A 24,595-nucleotide genomic window follows, 5' to 3' on the forward strand; every position below is an offset into this window, starting at 1 on the left:
TGACTCTGTTCAGAGGGCTCGTTTACATAGCCAGTGTCTTCCTTACATTACTCCACGTTTAAACGTCCACTTCCTCGTGAGATAAAGCCCGCTTGTAACCCTTCGCCCCTAATGTAAAGTTGCCCCCGACCCGGTGCTCGTTATCTCAGCCACTCTCGGCTCGCTTGACACACCGGACGAGGCATTACGTAAGGCAGAGAACGAACAGTGGCGGATTAAACGCTCGCGAATACACGGGGCTGCGAACACGAAGCAAGAGATCGAATGCAAATCCGAGTGCAGCACGCGTATCGGTATTAATATCGAGAATCGAGAGGGACGGTAGGATCGACGCGAGCAACGGGAATAAAAGGAGAAAACGAAAGGATAATCGGCAGCTAGGCTACTCCGACGTAGCCGCGGAACGAGCAAAAACTGATCCTCCTGATATCTGTTGATTAGTGGTCGATGATGACTGCTGCAGAGTTTTGTAGATTTATTCCTGACGACCAGTTTAGTGGAAAAACCTGTGGCTCGCGTGATGGTGCTTCAATTAGCGTTGATTTCTCTATCCCAAGATGAATTCATTTTCTTTCTTTTTTTTCTTAGAAACTCTATCAGAAGTTCAGAAGAGAAAATCAAATGTCAAACGATCGCTGTCGAAGATCTAAAAGCGCCGACTGGCTTCTGATCGTTGAAATTAGTTGAACGAACAGTGGCGCCTGAATAATAGGACGGAGAAATTTCTACAGGCGCCGATAGCAATTAAAGGGTTAAGAACTAGCAAAGTACCGATATTCCATGTCGAAAGCTAGTCTTTCAGATCGTAGTGTAATCTGTTTTTTGATTTATAACAAGAGGCACAACGAAGAGGAGAAGAGGGTAATAGGAAACGTTTCTGTCGTCGGGTGTGTAACAATGCAGAATGTCGATGATGTCGAGATGACGAGATCGATAACGTCTACAACAATGCGAATGAGCCTCTTTCTTTGGACGGCACACGGATAGATGCTCGATTTAAACACGAGTTAATCAGCTGACCCCAATTAAACGATAGCCATCGGCTAGCCCAGGCGAGACAACGGTTGCGTCGTCGATAAATGTTAATGAACCGTGGCACAATAGCGGCACGGATAATAACCGGGGAAACGCGGCCATTAAGGGGTTGCCTTTGTTCCTTCCACCTACGATTCGTCGATTATTCCGTCGGCCGCGTTAATATCATAACGGTGCCCGCTTTCCAATTAGAGCACAGTTTAATTGCGAGGTAACCGTAAACCGCGCCGCGATGGCCAACTTCTGTAAAAAAAGAAACTATTCCTCGGAAATAATTTGCCAAATTTTCTACCAGAACGCGCACAATTTTAATTAAATAAAAATTCCATCATCTCGCTAGATTGTTTAACATTTCAACGAGAGAATAATTTCGATCGAAATTACAATTGCACGATCCGCTCTAATGTTCCTAGCTGCTCATCAACAGAATTATGATCGCGCTGGTAACCCAAACAAACGAGCATAGAAGAGTACAACAGTACATGATAGAACTCTTACATCATGTTTCATTGGATTTACACATACGATTCATTACAATCCGTCGGAGAAGTCATCCCTGCCCTCTCTCTATCTCGAAAAGCACACTTCAAATCTGCTAAGCGTCTGGAGGCATCGCGAACGATGCACCCGGATAATTTATGCCGGTGTCAAGTGGCTAATTCATTTAATTAGGCGCGCGTAAATCAAGCCGCCTGCTGGTCGGCCAGTAATATCGGTCCCTGCTGATCGAGCTGTTCGAGTTGCAGTTGCACGGTGCCAGCCAACCGTTCTGGCACGTTCGAAAGTGGAAGAAGAACCTTTCGCGCTCGGTTGCGAGGGTTATCGCGAGAGCAAGGGAACGGGGCATAATTAATGGCAGATCGACCGATCCAATTTTGCTGATCGCGCCCTAACCGCGACGAGAAAGCCGCGATAATTGAAAAGGAACCTTGCCGAGCGTACAACGCCGGATAGCAACGGCTTGATCATTCCAATTCAAACGATTAATTCCACGCAGTTCCTTCTATTCCCGTAAGCGGATTTGCATAATTGGCCACCGGTGACCATTTCGCGTATCGTACGCGCTACCACCGGATCGCCGATTATACTGGACAACCACCGACCACCTTCTCTCCCTTGAGAAATGTCATTTCCAATTAACTATCGATTATTGGGCTGGCGCGGGATAGGCCAATCGAACGATTACGCCTGTCCCGTTTAAAGAATCTTGATAAATGTTTACGCGACGGGATGCTTCCTTTACATTTCCCTTTTTTATTTTTTTACTTTGAATATGAACGCTCGCTGATTCTAGCTTACCACTTGGATGGTCATCTACTTTGTAGATACATTTCCTTTAATTATTCGTACGTTAATTTACCCGTAGAATACAAATGTCGATGGAGATTCAGACGTCGTTCCACTTTCAACGAGTTTCTCTCAATAATTTTCACTTCCGTCTGACGTAGCATCAAGTTTTCTACTTGCCATTGTTGTAAACTCGCGCCGTCACAAATTACTAACGCTATTCAAAAAGACGGCGCGGAAAGGTGTCGTTGAATGAACATCGAGTGTCCCATTCGGTATAACGTCCCATCGCGAGGAGGATTCCGTGCGCGTTTCACGTGGGAGTCGATTTCATCCGAAGGAATCAGGATCCTATTCTCGGCGACGCACACGCGAAAACGAAATTAAAATAACGAGGCTCGATGCGGAGAAGGTGATAGCGCGTGTTAAGGGACCGCGAAGGACTGCGGATCCATTTGCTCGAACGGCCGACAACTCGGCCATCTTCGAAGCCAGATTAATGATCCGGTCGCGGAGCTTAAGAGGTCCATTCGTTTCGAGAATAATCTCGGTCGAAAAATGCGAAACAGATAATAAGCGATGCGTCCGCACACCGGACGCACGCGTGTCTTCGGCCCTTGGTTCGTGGCCATTCTGGTCGTCCTTGAGCAGCAATGAGAAATTGGGCTAACGGGTCGGAATAATTCAGACGAAAGTGCCTGCACCCTGATCGCTTCTCACCAACGTCGTACGATATTTTAATTGAATTATTTTTCACGGCTCGAGTGGCGTGAATTTGGAGAAAATTAAATGATACATACCCCTTCCTGTTTCATCGATGTTCCTATCCGCGAATAGAAGCACGATGCAGAGGATTTACAAGCCTTCGCTCGTTCATCCGTCGAGCTTAAATCAATTCTGACAGTTTCGAGCATAAACGTGGTCATCGACGTCAAGATATTCGCAGCTGTTTCGTAGCCACGTTCGATGTCGAAGACATTGACGAGGCTGTCGATGACCCTGCACGAGCCACTCGACCACCAACAATTTGACTCGAACCTGACGCAGTTCCTAGACTCCGAGGGAGCCGCTTCAAGAGGCAGCTTTTGATTCACTGCCAGCCATAACGTTCCTCCTCCGACAGTTCACGATTTTCGAAGAACCGTCAGAGATATTTCCGCATCGATCTTCGTCGTTTACCAACGCGTTTCTCAACGTAAACTCGCGAAACGTGACTCGAATGTGAAATTGATCAGGAGAATTTTTCGATAAGATTGTAAGACTCGGAGTAAAAGTTAAACGAACTAAATGAAACCGTATCGATACGGTAAACGGATTTTCCTACGGCAAAGCGGATTTCGAACTCGACTAGCCATCGTTTCGTGAACGAAGATAGCCTAAGAAGGATTCGATTCTTCACGGATGATCGGATAAGAAATTTCTATCAAATTGATTTAGTAAAAACTCACGTGTTCGTCCACCGAGTACGTCAACTCGCCATCGTCGTACAGCACAAACCATCTTCTTTGCCACCTCTGAAACAGAAAACAGAGAAAGAAATCGTTAGTATAAGATACTTTAGAATTCGATAAATAGGTCGCGTGAAATGACATCGTTCGTCTGAAATATTCCAAGAAATAAACGGGGAAAGTAATTAGCTAGAGCTGAAGAAGCGTAAAGAATTCACTTTCGATGACACTCGGTCGCGTCCGTTCGTGGAAACGTTTATTGCATCAAGCGAAAAGAATCCCTGACCGAGCCTGCTCAACCCACATGCAGGAATCTCTAAGGTATCCCTCGGAGACGCGGCAGCTGGACAATTAGCACGATGCTGCCGTTAATTAGAAACAAAGGCTAGGAAAAAGAAGAAACCGGCGCCTTTGCAATTTCGCTTTCATTGCCAGCAACCTTTCAAGTACCTTCTATCTTCCATTCTACAACGATTCACCTTGAATTTCAAATTCTTTATCCACGCTATTAATTAGTCAACTATTACGTTTGAAACGTGAACAGAAATTCATCGTTGCAATCGGTAAGGTGTTAATCGTCGTGAAACTTCGCGAAGTGCATCGAACGCATCTGGCGGTGCATCCTCGGGTGCAGTAGCGAGGATGCCAAGAGAATTTTCGCACGTTCCCTCGGTGCATCGAGTCTATCGAGGCGAGAAGCATGGACGCAGAGGTTGCAGCAAGCGTTGCAGCACGAGGAAGAGATTACGGGCCCGTTCGGGTTCCGTGCTTTCTCCAGCACCGTCTCAATCCTGCGGCATTGTTCGAACGGCACGGCACGGCGCGGCGTCGTCCGCTTCTTCTTCTTGCTTCTTCCTCTTCCTCCACGAGAGATCTTCCCACGCACGTGCCGGCCCCTCTCGTACGGATCCGCGAGCTCCGCTGAATAATTACCAGATGAAGATACCGCCACGCCGCCTCGTGTAGGCTGAAATCTCGCCTCCCTTTCTCCTTCTTTCCTTGACTAACGCGATTCTTTCTTAGTCGCCTGCTCCGATCGAAGAGGATTTTGCAACGGTACCTAGCTGCCTATTCGATGACAACGCGTCCCCTCGTCGATGATCAACCCACGAGGATCGACCCCTGCTGAACTGTGACCATTTTCAGAATCTTCGCGAAAGTAACTGAGATTACCATCTTCGTTTAATAAATTAATTAATTCGTTCGATTCAGAATTATAAATATTCACGAGTCTGACGTCTGTATTCGAATGAAAAATAAAATTACCATCACGAGCAAACACTTTCAATCTTACGTTCTATTTCTATGGAAGATGGATTACACCGGGAAGGAAATATAAATTAGTATGCTCGCAGACGAGAATAGAAGGAGATTTAAAAGGAGTCGGTGTTGGTTGGGTTGTCTAACCCAGGAAGAGTCTCGTGGTTTGTCAAACACTCTCTCGAGACGATCGCATCCTCCATGGGTTATACGACCCTCGCCGCCTACCTCTCCACGATAAATTAGGGTCCTGACCCTAGGATTCAAGCTCGTGGTGTTCGAGTATGAAATTTTCCACTTAATGGACCACGACGTGCAGAGAATTGATTTAAGAACTTTGAAACTCGAGCCATTGGAATAATGGAAAGCAGGTCGATCCTTGAAATTCTTAATCTATCATCAAAATTAAACGCTCGGGATAATTAAGAATTATAATTACAATTAATATTGTTTCGCTCCGATGGGTTTTCAGTTCAACTTTTCTATCCCGTGAAAATAAAAAGAAAGTTGTAAGAAGAGGGTTAATCGAAAGTAGGTTACTTTCTGTAGGAAATAGGTCTGTTCCCAAGTGCAGGTCGTAATTTCGTGCATCGAGGGACCCGCATATTCTTGACCTACCATATCTTCCTGGTTTGAACAGCCGGTCGTTAACACCGCCCACCAGCACGGTTCTTTCTGGTTCAACCCGTTCCGATCATCGATGAGCAAAATCACCAAGGTTCCAACGGTTACGAGCAAGATAACGAGCCGACCCATTCTTTTCACGCCTCTACGTGGATCGTTTGCATGCTCATGGGAACGTATGTCGCGATAAAAAAAACGACAGAGAACTCATTGTTCCCTGACAATGAGACTCGTTCCACGCAACTGCAAATGCATTTGATTTTTCTATTTACATACGAAGTCTTTTCGTGTGAAAATTTCACTGTCTAATTTTGATCAAAGTATTCTTCTAAATCTGGGTCAAGATTCACTCAAGATCCATCGTTCGAAAGGGCAGCAGGACGAACGAGAAGGAAAGGTAGTCATCGATGATGGAACGAAACGCTGACCTACCGCAACTTCTTCCGGGTACAACGAGGATCGTTTTGCATCGCCCACGGATCAAGGACTTCTGGTTTCATTGGCGCGCAAGCATCGCGTCGATCATCCGGCGCGGGATATTTCCTCGACGGGAAGGTAGACAAAAAAGGAGCGAACATACCACTTTGTCATTGGCGACACGGGGAATTTCGCGTCGCGACGAGAGATCGCGATTCCACCGGACGCTTCGACAATCCAGTCTATCCAGACGACGTCGAATGCTGCTCGATCATCGATGCCGCTTCAAATGAAAATGGGGGAATTATCGAGGCACGATCGTTTCTTCGGGAAGATTTCATCGATCGCGGAAGTTGGGAACGAATTTATTATCGCGCGAGGACGCGTTGAAGCTGGCTGATGTTCAGCGCGAAGACGCGCGTAATGTCGCGCGATACCATCGAGATTTAGAGCGGAATGGTTTCAAAGGCTGAAACGTACCGAAGATGCCGCGGATAAGGCCATTAACAGGGATGTGGCGTAAATTTGAGAAAAAATACGAGTCTCCTGAATTCTTATCCCGCCCGAAGCATAGTTGAATCTGTCGAGTATCTTTCGGCTAATAACTTATAAAGCGAAGAGGAATGCTTCGAAAGGTGTTCGTGACAAGGTAACTTGGCACCGAACGTCCTGACTTCCCGTGCGACTTCCTGGTCACCGATCAGCTTGTATCTTCTTCGAGTCCGTGTCCGTGTTTACCTCACGATTCTCACGTGGCGTGGTCATAGCGTGGCGTGCTACCATGCATAGACCGCCGCGCTATCACTTAAGTTGGCCGTGTTCGAACGGAGAATGGGCGAGGTTGTTGAAGGGACCAATCTGACCTGAACGGTAACGTGACCCGTCGATACCGCTGGCGATTCTTCGATCAAACGACCACGATTCGAGCCATCTTCCAGGATACCCAAAGGATCATGACTTTTCATTGGAATTCCTTCGCGTCGAATGGAAAGAGAGGAATTAAGTTTGATTAAGGAATAATCAAAGTTTCCAAAGAGATTCTTCGTGTATTTTCGAAGGAAATTACCGTCTGATATATAGCCGTATGTTCCACGCAAATGAACATCATTAGCGAACGTGTTAACCATCGTCGATCTTCATCCTCGGTAGACTAATCGTCGACTCCTACGAACAAATCGATCGGAGGAAAGGAAAATAAAAAGGATATATCCTCGTCGGAGGCGTTCTCATCAACCTTGATAAGCTAGATCTGCTATCCCGTCGTCGAACGTTCCAATTTCATCCGGCACTTCCTGGTTATCGATTATCATCGACCAGCAAACCGTCCGTAACGATTCGCTGGTCGGGTCGCGTCGAGGACGACGTTTAGTCACGGTGTCTTATCAAGAATGTAGGCTACCGTCTTGGTTTTCTTGTTACGCGAATATATCAATTTACCGTATGTATCAGGGTGTACCATCTAGCCGGCCCATCGCCGGCTGAAAACACCCATCGTCATCGTCTCCAGTCGGAAATCGATCGATCACGAAACACCTAGCGATACCGAACGATCCCATTAATTAATCATTACCACCGTTTTTCCATCGAAATGCAAGCGCCCCCTCGTTCCGCTGTTAGCTTCTTCCCAGCTCTCTTGACGGGATAATCTACGATCGAATCGATCGTTAAGTCCCCGCTTCGACTTCCTGGTGGCTGATTATCTCCCGTAGACCGTATCCTCCGCGATCGCCGCTCGCTTCACTCATGATACCCTCGCGCCGCGTCGGACTATCGCGATCGTCCGCCACCGAGAGACGCAAACATCCTGTCGACACGTTCAAATCGTTCGAAGAAAGTTCCCTGGGTAATACGTGCGCGTCGCTAAAGATATCACGATTTGTTCTGACCATCACCGCGGACATTTATTTATAGTCCAGCTTATTTCTTCCTAATGCTTTCACGCTTAACGCTTGCTCTCGCAAGCAGTATTCGTGTATTTTAGGTCATGTCAGCACCCTTTAATTAATTTTCCTAAGGGTAAAGGTAGAGGAAGCTTATCTTGAAAAATTAACCCTTTGAACTCGTATAAATTTTCTTGTGAAACTTATAAAAAAACATTAAATTTTACTTAATTTGATTTAAAATAAATACAAGTTGACGAGCAATAATATTGAAAATAAATGAAGTTCTAAGGGTTAAATAATCGTGTTCTTAATTTCTACCATGTTACGTCCTACTTCTTTCATGATTAGAACAAACGCGCGTGAAATTCCTCTGCGTTCAAGTGAGGCTCATTTTTTTCTTCACTTCTAATTTATTCGACAATTAACGAAGAATGCTAAACACGCGGTATCGAACGGTACGTGTTCTCGCATGGTTACACGGCTACCGTTACACGCGTTGATAATTTACGTGGAATCGATCTGGATCGGCTTGTGTACAGGTGCGACGAAGCGGTCACGATCGACGCGATCGATCCGAAAAGTAACGAGCCAATCGAGCCGCGTACTCTTGCTCGCCATCCATCGACCGCTTTAATTAAAGAGCTAGACAGGTGCATCGGAGAAAGCACGACACCGGTGTTCGACTCGGAGTAAGCCGGGAACCGGGTGAAAGTCAGCGATCTCGCGACAACGATGCATAACGCAAACAACGATCGCTTGTTTAGACAATGTCCAACTAATTGGTGAAGCTCCGCTGAGCCGAATCGTAATCTCTTATCTATTGGAGTGCAATTTCGCCAGATGCAACTGCATTCTAAAAGAAAATCATACGAAAGTATAGAAAACCGCGTCAAGACGTTCTGAAATTTTGCTAATTTCCCTCATCTCGGTGATTAGTAAAGTTTCATAAATTTTTACGATATTTTCCAAGAAAATCGATCAAAAGAATCGAGCACGTTTCTCTGCTAGTTCGAGCAGTTGTTTTTCCCATTCCAGCCACACGACTAAGACGGGAGAGAAAGAGGTTTTTCGAGGAACGCGAGAGGAGAAATCAGCGACGATAGCGTAGGCAAAAATGAGGAATCTGGACTCGCAACTGAGCAGGTTCGACGTTATCAGCAACGAGAGTCGAAGGAGAAATTCAGCGACCTTGATGAAAGCAACGCGTGTGTAGCCGCTGTGACTAACTGGTTACAAAATATCTGGCGTGTTCATCTCGAGTCTGGACGAGACGGGACCAGACGTTTTCTCTCCGCGGGAAAATCGGCGACTCTCTAATTAAACCGTTTGTTAAACGGAACGGATCGAAGGGAACGCGAACGCAGCGAGAGGCAGCCAATTAAAAGGACGCAATAAATCATCGTAGAATACTCGGGCTGATCGTGAACTCGAAAAAGTTCGAGAATAGAGATGACCGTCAATGACGATCGTGGACAAAGTTTTCAACGATGTCGAACAACGAAAGAATTCAATATATTTAGAGATTATACGTTATTCAATTTTAATGATATCTCGATCTCGATCAAGGCAATGATTTGAATGCAAAACACGATAAAACTCGAGGAACAATAAACAATTTTCAAAAAATTTGACGCGGGATAGACGGATCGTGTCGTGAGTAGAGATAAAGAGCGAGTTTTAACTGGCAAATCAAGTAATGCAGCTCGTCGATCATTGTTCGTTATCCAGTCGCTTTGCAGACGGCAAATAATCGCCGCTGGAATTTCCAGCCGAGTTACAAACGAGCGTTGAAACGATACGAATCTGGTTATCCTGAAACGACAAAGTGTGTCGCGGGTCACCGCTTTCCTGCCGGTATAGTTCGCGATACGGTAGATATACCCGGTGAATTCACCTGAGGCGAGACGATGATCAACGCGTCGACATCTGCTTGATTTTTATCTTCACGCTCTGCCGCTGCTGCGCCGTGATAATTCGTTGGTTTGCGATTATTTAACTTAACTGACCGCGCCTAAGGGATAGGTCAAGGCTGCGGCGAACCTCTGTTTAATTTTCTTTTTTGGATCTTCCACCAACACAATTTATTGGAAAGATTTCGTAAAAAAAAGATTCTGAATGGGAGCTACGCGTTGTTTCGGGGATAATAACCTTTTCCGTTCGCTTCCGAGTTCTCTCTCGGATGCAAATTCAAATTTCGCCGTCGAGGCGTCTCGCCCACGCGAAGTTAACCTTCCACAGCCACCTTGTGATTTATTTGCGCCAGATACGTCGGATTTACGGGGCCAGAAGAGGAAGGCCTCGTAATTTCTGCGTTGCCATAAGCTCGGCGACATTGTACCGTTACCAGCGAGACAGGAGACCAAGGTGATCAAAGAAAAGATCCTCGAGGTTCGATAGATTAGGATGCAAAGCTAGAAATTTTAGCGATTCAAATTCGGCTGGAAGAAGAATCGATATCGATATCTCTAGCGATAATTTGCAAAAGTTTGGAAGAAAACACCAAGGATTCGAAGGAGGAGATGAAAGAGTGAAGCTCGTAAAATAGAAAGGCGGTAATTGGTCGGCGACTTTCTCGTTGCCGGAGAAGGGATACCTGCACGAATCATAATTTGCAGTGACAAACCTTTGTCCCCCGGCCGCGTTCAATAAATCCCAACACAATGGCGTAGCCTGTTCGTACCGGGCCCCATTACATTACTCCTCGCGCCACGAGGACAATGCCAGCCACGGAATAGAAACAAGACGAACAACGTCGAAGGAAACGAGAACGAGAACGAGGAATCCATGGCCGATCGCTTTTCTGACAAAGAGAGGAAAAGACTCTACCCGATACTGTTTCAATTTTTCTACTTTTCCTAACTAGAAAAATCCTTTCGACGGACTCTGTCCATTGCTGTTCGAAATTTTTCTTCAAACCAGTCGACGCTAATTCCTCGAGGAATTCCTGGTCGGAGTAGAAAAACGCGTTCGTATAATCGGAATCGTTAAGTAGCGCTTTTCTCCTGCATCCTCAATTAACGGTAGTACCTTGATAGTCTTTTTCGCTTGTCCTTTTATCGTCGGCTTTCGAACCTGTGCTCTCTCTATGGGCGGCGTATCGACCTCCCGTTGTCGACGATACGTCGGCCAATCGATAGTTCGACATGCCTTACACACTTTGCTACTTAGATCGTGTCCTCCCGCAGGACATCCCGCACGATAACGACCCGTGCTCTCCTCGCTGTCTACGCGGGACAGATAAGCGGCCACTTTTCACCAGTCAGCCTAGCTGCCCGGCTAGTTTATCCCTTTAAAGAATGTCGAAGAATCGTGAATGCTTTCTTTCTACCTGTTCAATTTCTCCTTGACAACTGCCTCCTATTTACTATGTTTGGCAACGTAGCAAATGGAAAACTTCAATTTACAAAGCGAGACTATCTGAAAGACAACAGGGTGAAGCTGCACCTGCAGCTCCGATGCCTTTCCACGAAGTCGGCGACGCACGGTCGCGCGTCCGACCATTGCGATTTTAATCTACTCGACTGATTGATTTACACGTTGCCTCGATCGGCTGACGAGCGGCAATCTCGCGAGGGAGAGAGAGAGGTCGATCGTACAGGTCGTTACGTAAAAGCCACGAAGAAGGCAGGTGAGGTTAAAGGACGATGGCGAACATCCCGGACGTAGGAGCGAGTGCGCGACACACGAACGGTACCGCCTGGCAATGCTTACGCAACGAATTATTGCACAGACGAACTCCTAACGAGACGACCTTTCGCGATCGATCGTGGAATCGATCAAAATTGGACGTCGTTTCGACCGCGGATCGTGGAATAATGGGCATGGAAAGGGAAAGCACGGAGATGTTGGATGGAATTTTAAAATCACCTATCGTAAGCTATCATTGATTCAGCACGAAACGATGAGGTATCTTTAGAATATTAAGTTATTGTCTTGGATTTGAAACTGAACTATTGGTATCATTGATAATCAGAGACACCCCTTATTGAAAAATAAGTGAAATTTAAATTTTCACAATCCTGTTGGTTATATCAACATTGTTGACGTTGCAAGGAACAAAACGAAAGGGACATTTTATTATACATATATGTCGCCATTCACTTGGCACGAAGAGGAGGAATCGCGCGAGGCTAGTAACCTTCGATCCTCTCGCATCCTTCACAACTAGAATCCTCCTGGCGAATCCTGTTTCTCGCTGCTAGTCTCGTTATGTAACGCGATTCTATTCGACGTCGGACCGTTAATTTAATTCACGCTTTCCACTTAATTAATCCCAATTACTCGCGCGCGACCAGCCTCCCTTTCTTGCTCGTTCGTCCACCTGAATGCGCGTTTAATCCGTAGTCACCTATAAACTAATAACTGACTCGGTTATCGCCTATCAAGGTAATTAATGATTAACCAGGATAGCTACGTCCTCTTCGAAAGGATCACTGTTGCAACAAATATTCTCACGTAGAGTGTAATTTTATGAAAAGGGCTCGAGACGATCTTTAATCGTCTGGTTTTCGACTTAATTGCCTCGATCGAGCCGCTGCGAACGCGATGCAGTCTCGTTAACGACGCGACGCACCGGGTAATAGGGTCGTTACCAAGGGAGGGGCGTACAATTTAACCCCGTCGGGTTGGGGTAAAAATCGCGCGAAATTCCATGGCCGCGCGGAAAATTCCGAGGCAATTTCCAAGCTTGGCACACCCGACGTCCGCGTTTCTGCGACGCTGCGGGATGCTCGTCCAGCTGAACGCGACCTTATTTAGCGCGCCAGGAATTCCAGCTGCCCTTCTTCTTCGGGGAGAAGAAGCTCCAGCTTCGGCACCGCGCCAAAGAATTCGCCCGCGAATTCCTGGAGAATTCAGTCCGCTTGCGATCGCCTCGTTCCCTTTGCTTTCCACCGTGAAAACGACCTCTTCTTCATAGCGAATGGACTTTCGAGACCTATTGTTTTCTACTTTTTTCCAAGACGAACCTAATTAACACCTTCTTCCCTTCGGATAATTATGATAATTGGTGGATGAGGGTACGAATACGTGGATTGACTCTTGAACACGTTCGAGTCGTCCTATGCAAAATCGGGTGAGATTTTTCGAGTAAACAACAACAAAGACAAGCGGTTGTTTAAACAACAAACGTAATGCGATCAGGTATCAGCTGACATTTCCTAGTGTCGAGAGAAGGCAGCGGATCGGTTGTAGATTGCAGAGGAATCGAGGCACGTCGCGCCTTTCACTCGGCGCGCGCGACTCGCAGCAGCGTCTTCCACGGACTGGCAAAAGGTTACATTTACATGCGGCGACGCGCTCGTCGTCGGCATGTCATTGTCTTCGAGGTTACTGCCATCGGCACGTGCGAGGAGAATGTCGAGTGCTCTTACTAGAGGGTGCCATTGATTGAAAACGAGCACGTGCACTCCTCGTCTCGTCACGCCGCATCGCGTCGCGTTCCTTCTCCAATACTAGACGTTTTCCTTACTTCCTTCGTCCTGCGCGCTCGTCCTTTTGCTGAACCACCATTTAGTTCCAACAATGATGACAATAAGAAGATTTCTAAGGCGGGCGAGCATAGTTGTAACGTGGAATAACGATCTTCTACGAATTCTTCATGAATAAATTGCTGACACTGATTTTTCCGATTTCCTGATTTCCCGATTTTATCAGAATCCTTCCATTCAATTAATCGTCCATCGATAAATTATTGTCCACGGTTAATTTTCACCGGCAAGAATTTCATCTTCCTACGGGAAGCAGCAAGTTTATTTATCGTCCAACGAATAGTTGACCAATAAATAAAAGCCTGATTACGAGCAGCGACGCGTGAAATGCAGGAGATTGGAAGCAACGGCGGCGAGCAAGCGATCGTAATCGACTATAATTCGACATAGCTAGCAGCTTGCTCCGAGTCGAGCGGAAACGGATCTATGCTGCGAGTTTATCGCGCCGCCACCGGCCTTCTCGCCCTTCGCGTTTCGCGTCGGAGGAATTGTTATCGCGACCGATAACAATTGGTAGCGCGAAGAAAAAAGAAGAAATCCGATTGAATTAATTACTGCTGAAGGACAAGATCCGTGCTCCATTAGATAAAGCTTCGTTGTCTGACGGAAAAGGGAATGGCATTTCCTTTTATCGTTCCTCTGGCCATCCAATTAATTGCAGCAACAAGAGACGCGCCGACAAAAGGCGTGCAATCGTGAAAGCAGCCCGTCGAAAGTACAGCCCGAACCGCGTGCCATTCGGTCTTAGAACCCTCTGTCAACTCCCCCGACTTGGATCGTCCAACAATCAAGCTAATTAAGAGCAATAATAGCCACGCGATAATTAAAGGAGTGCACGAGTCACTGGGAAACGAGTAGGATATCTGGAAATGGTTTCTCGGCATCCAAGTCCTTGGTAGCTATAGAGAAGTATACTGCGAGGAATGAATGAAAGAGAAAAATTTCGAAGTTTAGAATTATATAGAATTTTAGTTATTCAAAAAGAGACAAATTATCTACAAGCTGGCAAAGTTTCATTAATAAGTGAGTGTAACACTTGGGTAGTTCCCCTTGTTAGAAATTTTACCCTTCGATTTATTCTTTGCCACTATGTTTCTTTATACAATAGATACCAAGGATCCGTCCGGAAAGTCGGCGACGCACGAATCTACTTGTATTTTAGGACAACGAAAGCTGATGTACAAAGTAAAGGAAAGTTTTCGAGCGGAATCACACGAATTACATCTTCAGTTTCTAGCATTTAAGAAGAACAAAAAGGAGTCTCCAAGAAAGTCGCCCGCACGCTTTCCCGCCTTTTTGCCGTCAGGAAAATCTGGATTCCTTCGCTCGAGCCAGTTTTTTCCTTTACGGCTATCATTATCGCGAATTAATAGCTTGGCCTTTCACCGTCAAACTCTTATTCTTCTTGCGTTATCGACGCCTGTCGAAACGCGTGTGGACATCGTCAACGGGAAGAGAAAGTGGCCGCTTCTCTCCTACTTGCTTCTTCTCGCAATTACACTTGAACTCGTTGCCGGTAACAATCAAGAGGAAATGAAATCGTCAAGAGAGTCGCTCGATTTCTTTCTTCCAGTCCCATCGACGCGATGTCGAACGGGTCGCGTTTTCCGCCGATTTTCCCGAGCGGGGGAAGGTTCTTCGCAGAGAAAGCATCCTGCCTCGCGGCGTTACGCTCGTTTTCACCGGTGTTTATTAGTACCTACGAATGCATCCTGTGGTTCGGCGAAGTTGTGCCACGGGCGCCGACAAGCACGGTTAAATGACTGCAATTAGGCGAACAATCGGTGCAATTAGCGTGGCTGGCGCAGTGCACCGTTGCTCGTCGCTTGCGTGTTCCCTGCTCGATGGAAATGGCGAAAACTAACATAATCGTGACTAAGTACAGGCTGTTGCACGTGGAAGGGTTGAAGAATCGTTGAGTAAATACTACTCGCTAAACGTATCAGACGATTCCCGGTGAACACGTACACTTTCACAAAACGTTCATCGTTGATCCGTGAAAATAAAATGGAAAGTTTATCAAGGCAGCGAGTAAAACAAAAATCTAGAGAGTTTAAGATGAATAATAAAATCATTTCGAGAAGAGATATTTCATGAAGCGCAACAGCCAGTTTCTGCGATTCATTATTAGAAAGCAACCTCGTTGCTGGCTCTATGAAAATTCTACAATTTCTTTCGCCAGCTAATAAACCATCGCCACCGAACAAATAATTTTGTTTTGCTATTACCGCTGGTAAAGATTCACGAACCAGATCGAAGCCAGAGAGAAAACTAGCCTATCTTCGATTAATCAAACCAATCAGACTAATTAGCTCTGTTCTCTCTAAATTTAATTAAATTTCAAATTGAGACGCCCAAGTGCGTATCTCCATTCATCTATCGAGGCAAATATTTGCAAACGAACAAAGGTGCGAAAATATTGATAAGGAAATTGAATCGGTAAGAAGGTTTCGAACAATGCAGACGTTCTCGAGTACAGTTCGCACCTGTAACAACTGTACACCCTCTCAAATTATCCATGTTATTAAACATCTGATCACCTTCTTTCACCTGCACGTATAATAAAAGAATATCCACAGGATCGAGATTCTTCCAATTTTCATCGAAATCCATCGATTCCATCGAAAAAACGAAGAAAAGAGGGAAATTGATAAGTGACAGAATAGGAAAGGAGAAAAGGCAAAAGGACGAGGAAGTGTCTGGCGAGGTAGTCGCTTTGGTTGGAGAGCTCTCGAGGAAAGGACTGGAAGAAAGGGAAAAGAGAGGCAGAAGAAGGGAAAGGAAAGGGCAAGACAGGCCGGACAGTGGCCAGAAGCAAGCAACGTGGCCGTGCATGCAGGCGTTCGTCTCGGTTCGTCGACCTCGAGTGGAATGCAAGGCATAACCTACCGTAACACCACCACCACCGCGTCACCGACGCGTCCACCAGCGTCCACCAGCGTCCACTCTGCTCGGAAGATCGAACCACCTGCGAGACCAACCCTTCGAGATCCATCCTCGATCGGGCGTACTTACTTTCCTTCTCTTCGCCCCCGCGTATGACTCATCGGATCAACGCCAACCTCCTTCCTCTATTTTCGCAGTAGCTGCTCGAAAGGACATTTGCGAAAGAAACAAGGTCCTCGAAGCGGCAACTTCACCGAAATTTTCAATGTATAATTCTAGCGACATCCTTTTGTAATTAAACGAGTAAAATCATCAGCCATGAATTCAAGAACGAGTTACCTAGCGGTCAAGGTATTTTCTCATTTCATATCCTGACAACACGATTCACCGTTAATTCATGATATAACGCTTTTAATGAAGACTTGTTAAAAGCGACGATATCTCTTAGTAACCTACTAATTGTCCCGCTACGAATTACACGGCTAATTATACGGTATTATACGAAGGAAACGGCTACGATTACCGTTGCAATTGTCTACTGAAAAATAATATAATGAAAGGTGATCAAATAAAGAAGAGGAAAAAAAGGTACGCAGTCGAATTACGGAAATTCCACAATACGAGAACGTGCCACGATCGAGGTGGTCTTATCTGTATAACTGTACCTGTCCACAGCGGTCCGCGATTGCTCACCGCACCGACTATTAGCGATTCTCCCGTTAGGATAAATACGTGCCAGGCGCCACAGGATCGTAACGATTAACGACCGATTAACCCGACCGACCGCCGTGTGCAAAGTTGTTCCGGAATTTCACTGGAAAATTTTCATAACGATGAAAATTCAACGGGCTCCTTTGTTTTTTTTTTTTTCCATTTTATCGTTCGAGGATTTTTGAGGACTCTTTCTTCGTTCGTGCACCGTTTCGCTGAATCCATCATTCATAGACGTTTTATATAAAATTCTGAAAAATCAAATGGCTACCGGTTAACAAGGTGGATCTTAGGAATTTGCAAACGCACGAAACGAACGGAAGGTGTACGCGTGGATCGACAATAGTTGAGCTCGTCGAGCTGAGCCGTATGTACAGTTAGAGAGATAAGACCCTCCTCGAAGGATCACGATTACAACCTGCGGCCCCATCGTTCAACAGCATCTCCAACGGATCCTACGTATCTCGGTTATGGCGTTCCACCTAATTCCAGATCCTGTTTACAAACAGCCCACGATAACGGAGCATCGTGTGTTGCGTAATGCATTAAAAAACTCATCTCTTACGTGGATCAAACATTTCATTTTTTATTTCTCCTTTCAACATCTCAACCAAACGAGATCGTAATTACGACTGTATCTTCTTTTTTTTGAAATATTATTTTAATAACTTGCAATGCTTTCCTTTGCCTTGTCTTTTTCGAGAGAAGTCTGATGTCTTAATAGGAAGTTCAAGTAATCTACTTGAATAATAACACGTTCGTATCACGTGATCTCTTGATAAGGTATTCGATCCTCGAAGGATTTTATTATAGAAGATTTAATATAATTTATTGAATAATTTGCAGAAATATTAGAAATTCCTGTTGATAATTAATCGCGAGATCGAAAGAGGAGTTTGAAAGAGGAAGGGTTACAATACAGCCTAATGACTACGCCACGGAGTCAGGTCCATCATCAACATCTTCAAACGCGTCTCTCATCTCCGCGACGTGCTGACCGGAAGTGTACAGGGCAGCTCGCTTAAATATGCACGTGCTTGCGAAGCTTTGAAGTCGTCAACCAAGAGGAACATTAATGGAGAGACTCGCTTTCACCGTTCGTCCAAGAGAACCGCGTGCTCGTCGTTAGCATCTTCTTCTTCTCCTTCTTCTTCAGCGACCGGTAAAACCGACACGACCTTTCGAACCACCTCCTAGTGACCTTTCCAAGGAGAACTCTCGCGCATACTTCTCGTTTTCGTTTCAGGAAGAAGAAGGAGGAAGAGGATTCCGCGATAAGAACAATTACCACGCGATTTTGCCTCCGGTACGCTGATAAAATTGTCTTCCAGTTCGCGATTCAAGATACCGGCCTTGTTAACATTGCCGATAACAACGCGTTACATCGTGGTCGATCCCTCTTGCGTAACCTTGTTATTGTTCCATTCGATTTTTCACAAGATTCACTCGACTGGCTGTTTCATTCGAGTCCTATCGACCGGTCGAATTTCTGTTATTCCATCTTCGAGTACGACCTTCCTCCTCGATTCCCCGTGATGTAACATCATCGAACGACACACTTTGCTTACGTCGAATCAGTCGAGTCATTTGCGAAAACCTCTTACGATGATTTGTTCCTTTTAAACTTAGAGCTACGCTAAGATTACTTTGATAAATCGGCCACGCAAAAGTACATAAATAAAACTCTGGCGCCTTCGGTTCTTTACGCAAGATCCTTATCTAAACGATAAGGTACTACGAATCTGAAACATTTGCGTCACAATTACGCTCGTTTCACTATTCAAACACGAATCAACCAAAGTTCCACCGATTGATAAGCTCGAGACTGATCGAGATCTGTTCGTAGGAAGAAAGGATACGCCCGGCTTTCACCCGCGACACGATTCTTTTTCTCGCGAAATCGTGTATCTCATTGAGGAGGAATGTAGTCCTGGATCTAGACATGAGTCAAGCCTGTCATCTGAATCACCTTGGACAGAAACGATTCGAGAACGGCGGGATCCACGGCGAGATCCTTCGCATTCCAGGTTAAGATCGCGAACAAGTTGATGACTGTTCGCGGGACATGATAAAAACTAGGATCGTTAAGAAATTAGTTGGATCACGCTAGCGTAACGCGGTCGCTCGTTAAAAATCGAATTCAATTCGTTCTATCTGGTTTCGATCGTGTGCCGAATGAATTTCAGATGATTTTTTTTTCTAAAAAGAAAAAAAGGAGGTACAAACACATTCCATAGATAAAATCTGAAAGGTTAGAAAAATAATTGCTGTCACGAAAGTGTAAAATTTCGATTCACAGTTAGTTCGTGGAAACGGTAACTCTTTATTCCATTCCACGAAACGTCTGAAAAATTTCGCCACGCCTAATTCGCAACGAAGAAAACTATTGTCTCGAGCAAGAAACCCGGGTTACTTTATGGAATCTCGTTGCCCGGTCGGCTGCTGCAAAGAGGAGCGGAACTCTTTCGAGAAACAAAGTAGCGCAATGACTCTTCGACTCTGGATGCGCACGAATTGGAGTGGACTGTTGGAACGATGTAATATTGTAAAAGGGTATGGCTGGCACGCGGTCGCTTTGAGAGCCATACCAGCCAGGAAGAGCGAGCAGCCGCGAGTGAGATCCTATCGGCTGATATTCAATGCGATATAACTCATTCTAGGTATGGAACTATCCCGACTATCCCGATACGCTCGCCTGCACCTACACCACTCGTCCGCTTCGTAAAGCTTCCGCGACACGCGTGCAAGCCTAACTTCTAAGCATCGATGATTCGAAATTCTGAGCCGAAGATCGGAATTCTGTAAAAGACAGAAACGAAACGAGAAGATTTTTGGCGAGGAATAATTGAAATATCGAGTGTTAATTGAGCCCGGCAGCAGTCGGATCGGTCGGGATTAATTCGGATCGTGTAACGGTTGCCAGAGGAAGACGCGATCTCGAAAGCCAACGTCCCACCGAGCGACATCGACGAGTTTTAATTAATTCATATCGATGCGCGACTCGCGAGTGACACTTATTTGGGCCACTAACGGATTGCGTTCGAAGGAAGCTACTTTAAAAGGAGGCGATACAACTGATAACCGTTAACTCGGTTCGCAGCGAGTATCAGAGAAGCGTTATTTTTTTTCTTTCGATGCAACCAAAGGCAATGGACACCAGATGAAAATCAGCGTTCTATTTGCCTTTGGGACGAGCGTGGGTTACATGGCCACCTGTCCCGCTCGTCAAACGCCGTAAGGACAGCTGATCAGATAAGAGGTCGACGCGTGTGTGCTCGTCATTAAGGAAAATAGCCCGTTACCGTGGTGAATGACGGTGACTGGACGAAAGGAAGGAACGGCGAAGCGGAAAGAAATCGACCGCTTCGAAAAGAGGCTGGATAAATCGCGAAGGTGCAGCGAGGCACGTGGCTTGCGAAACCGCACCCCGGCTACGTGAACCGATACTTTGTTTTACAAGGAATGTCGTGAAATGGCGTTTGACGACTAAATGGACCGACCCGTTGCGTCATGTTCGATTGAAATATCGATCCGACGGAGCCACGTTCGCGGGCTCCAACTTCCAAGCGGTTCAGCAAGTCGAGCTGCAAATTGAGCAGGTGACTGTCGGAACATGTTCAATGGATACGTTATTGCTCGTTTTATTTCCTGAAAAACTTGCTATCTCGGGATTGCATGAATCGAACGAGTACATTAGAAACAAATATTTACTTTGCCATACGATTGGCTAGGAATACGGTGGCTTTCACGATTCTATTAACACCGCAACTACCGGTGTTCGATGTATATTGATTTAACAATTGAAAATAAAATGAAAAGATAAATAGGATATGTATGAGTAATTATTTCCCTCGACAAAACGTTTCAATAAATTTTATAATTAACACAGTTTACACAGAGTATAATTAATTTAAAGTAAATTATAAAGCTTTATTGTGTCTCAATTTTACAATTGTGACTCAATTATACGAATGCTTCTGTAAATTGGAGACTAAATAACAGAATCGAAATCTGAACGAGCTGAATGATCGATAAGAGAAAAATGATTGAATACGAACGATCGGAACGTCCCAGTTAGTTGATTAAATAAAGTGTGCCAGTACGAGCAGCTGGTTACCGAAACGGGCCTTTCCATTCGCATCGAGGATCGACGGGGATCCTTCCATAAGAGATCGCGAAATTAATTATCGACCGGCGAACGTTCTCAGCTCGAGCGGAGGACTGTTGATGTTGGCCGAGGGCCGTGTTGCAGCTGGTATCGGCCGAGGGCGACGGTGACGAAAGTGAATTTTAAAATCGAGGTCTCCGGCTCGTGCCGAGGAGGACGTCGACCTTAATTTGCTCCCCTAACGACTCGCGATTGTCTGCCTACCTTCTTCCATCGCAAATGGCAAAACCTTCTCCGCGCCACTCACGAAACGTGCCTTTTTTCTCTCGTTCTCACGGCATTCCATGTGCAACGAGATTTCACAAACGTACAAACGGGAAATTACGGATTCGTGAAACAACAACATCGGCACTCGATCCTGTTATCAAAGTTATTAGATCTATCGTCGATCGACAGCTTCTTTCCAAGACGTTAAAATCATGTTACCAAGCTATTCTTCTTGCATGAACTTTCAGTTTGTCGATTTCGACGCATCGAAACGTTCAATTACACGTTTCCTTTCTCGCGGCTACGTTTAATATCTCAGGAACAACCGTTTCGCTCTGTAATCGTCAACGCTTTATCGAGAAAAAATTACACTTTGTAATCGTCTTTCGTACATACGGGTACTTTGCCACGCTTTATCGGTGAATTGATGCAGTTTCATCGTAATTGATAGAGATGATTCGAACGTGATTCGCATGCAGATGCCCATTGCATGCGATGATGTTGTAAATGTAAGAGGAAATTGTCGAATTCGTTTTATTGCTGAATCGTTTGATGGGTTAATTATTTAATACAAAATTGGACGCCTGTACGCAGCTGTATAATTTTCTGTATTAAAAACGTAACATCCAAGAGGATGAATAAATGAAATTTCCCTTGAAAAAATTCAATATTCTCCTCGATGAAATTCCACCGACGATGAGAACCGTTTCGCTACTTTGTATATCCTGTCCAGTGACCGAATTTCACGGGCGATGTTTCATCGCGACCGCGTTCCAATCGATTAAAAAAGCGTTCCCCAATTAATATGCGAAGAAACGTCCTGACACTTTCGTACCTGATACGATTCAATTGGCAACTATCGATTTTCCTCATTGAAAAAGCATCGAACTATTCCTTCGACTATTTGGAGCACGATTGAAATCGAGCAACTAGTTCCGGGCGTTGCTTTTCTGTGTCTGAAACCCCCCTCTGGCAGGTGGAAATCTAATTAGCATACCGTTTGCTCTCTCAGATCCTTCGCGGATATCGCCACGATCCCACGAGTTAGAAAATACTGAACAACCAATGGAAAGTAAAAATACTCGATTAGGTTTTGATAAAATACCAAGGGGGTATAGGAACGTGGAAATCGTGACGCGATGATGAAGCACGTGGTTGGATAAAATTGGCGGGAAAAAGCTGACGAAAACGTGGGACACGGATTTCAATTATCCCAGCTACTATCATTTTCTAGCCGTGATATATTATACGAATGTTCATCGCGCGACTCGAGGACCCTGTATTCTCATCGTTGAAGCTTCATTAATCACATCACAGATGTAATTTCCATACCCGGTTCAAAGCGTGATTGATTGCCGACTAGCCAGAAAAATCTAACTCGCGGCTCATTAACTACTAAAGAAAAATCAAGTACCCTAATAATCGTGAACGTGAAACTGGAAAAATTTCACTTGTACTCGGACTGGCCAGGTGTTCGATATTTTATAATTAGATCAAAATCTCGTGGAAAATTTCGTTTCGATAAGTACCTTGTCGATATCGAGTGGGCGATTGAATTTAAAAATAAATTTTTATCATCTCCTCCACAAAGGGTTATAAACTACTGTACAGAGATATGAAATACTTGTATCTATAATCCTTCTATTGTAGATATCAGTAGATAGCTCGGAAATTCTATTCATTCTCCTATCAACTACCACATATTATCATTGTACCATTTCATAGAAATATTTGAAAAAAGTCAATGGCTATCCAGGAGCAAAGCTCCAATATCAGAATTTCGAGTAGAATTCACGATTCGTGTTCGAGTTGGAGATTCGTCAGTTTTTCTGGAAACGTTTGAAAAGCGAAGCGAAGCCGCACCGCAAAGAGATAAGATCGGATCGTACGCCATTCACCACGGAGGCAATCCTCCTGTGCCCTGTTACGAAGGTTTTCTTCGCCTACTCTTCCGGGTCTTCTTGCCACTTCTCTTGGCTCGGATTACCGATCGAACTAGTCACCGAGTGTACCGTGAGCGACGGCATCGTGTCGTATTAACGAACAGGTTGCTTTTTGCCGAGAGAAATCCGACGTTCGATTGTGCAACGAAATTTCTGTTCTCTTCGATCGAATGGCATCCAGAGGCTCGATAACGCCAGCGGCTACGAAGATGATGAACAAGAAACAGAAAAGAAATCATCTTCTCAACCTTTCACGCCATTATTCGTTAATTACCACGAAAAAAAAAATAAGAAATTTTGCAAGATACCTTAAATGAAACTCTCAGGCCTAACAAGAAGACATGGTTCTAAGAGGAAAAATGACAGTAACCACAAGTGGTTACCCATCGAAGAGCTCGCGAATTGAACGAGCACTTTCGTAAAAATCATCGAAAGAGTTTGCCCGCTAGAAGACGTCGCGTGAAAGTTTACGACTCGCCGTCTGTCAAAGCTTTCTCTAACTTATTTCTCAACACCTTGTTATCGCGGTCGGAGGATACAAGGTGTACCCGTGTTTCCACTGCTTGTAAGTGCATACATTATTCAGATAGCACCGCGGCACAAAATAAAACTCCTAATAATTACAAGTTACATGGGTTAATTTCAAACGAATCGAACCTGTCGAACTCCACTATGCGTTCCTGAAAATAGAGAACGTTGTACAACCTGAAATTCAAATGCAAATTGCAATTGTTCCCGAGCAAAGAGCAGGTTAATATGCATTTACCGTACAGTTTTTTTTGTGATGGAAATGCTGGAGCTGTTGGAAAGAGAATGCCAACAGAGATTCCCTAATAAAAGAATGACTAATTGTTCTTTGTTCGTTGAACTAGGAATTCAGCGGTGGTGAACGCAAATTTTTAACGAAGGTCAACAATTGTTCCGCAAACGTGATTGAAAATAAAATGGATACGCTCTGTATTCGAAGCGGTGTAATTACAAGAACGAGCGAAATCGAATTCTCGCCTTGGTTCGAACGCGAGGAATTTTAATACCGCGCCACGACAAAACGTCGCGGAAAGTGATACCACGTGGTGGTCGTCGTCGTTGTTCGATTCGTTGCTCCGTCTCTTTCTTATCACGATCGAATTACCGCGGATCAGATTCGATATTTCATACGCGTCACGATATTTCATACGCGTACGCCGCGTTTTTGCTATCTTAGCGACGCGAGAGAACGGTGTCTGAAATCTTTCGT

The 24,595-nt window shown here is 45.1% G+C and overlaps 1 protein-coding gene across 4 annotated transcripts in view; it reads right to left on the minus strand.

Annotated features, from left to right (window-relative positions):
• The window catches only part of LOC114871753 (protein outspread), a 115,287-nt gene that overhangs the window by 45,896 nt on the left and 44,796 nt on the right, over positions 1 to 24,595 (minus strand). For all 4 annotated transcript variants that reach the window (XM_029178063.2, XM_029178061.2, XM_029178065.2 and 1 more), the window contains exon 3: positions 3,771 to 3,836. In XM_029178063.2, the coding sequence (XP_029033896.2) occupies positions 3,771 to 3,836 (66 nt within the window). The remainder of the gene's footprint in view (positions 1 to 3,770; positions 3,837 to 24,595) is intronic.

The sequence above is a fragment of the Osmia bicornis genome, chromosome 12, assembly GCF_907164935.1.
Source record: "Osmia bicornis bicornis chromosome 12, iOsmBic2.1, whole genome shotgun sequence".
NCBI lineage: Eukaryota > Metazoa > Arthropoda > Insecta > Hymenoptera > Megachilidae > Osmia > Osmia bicornis.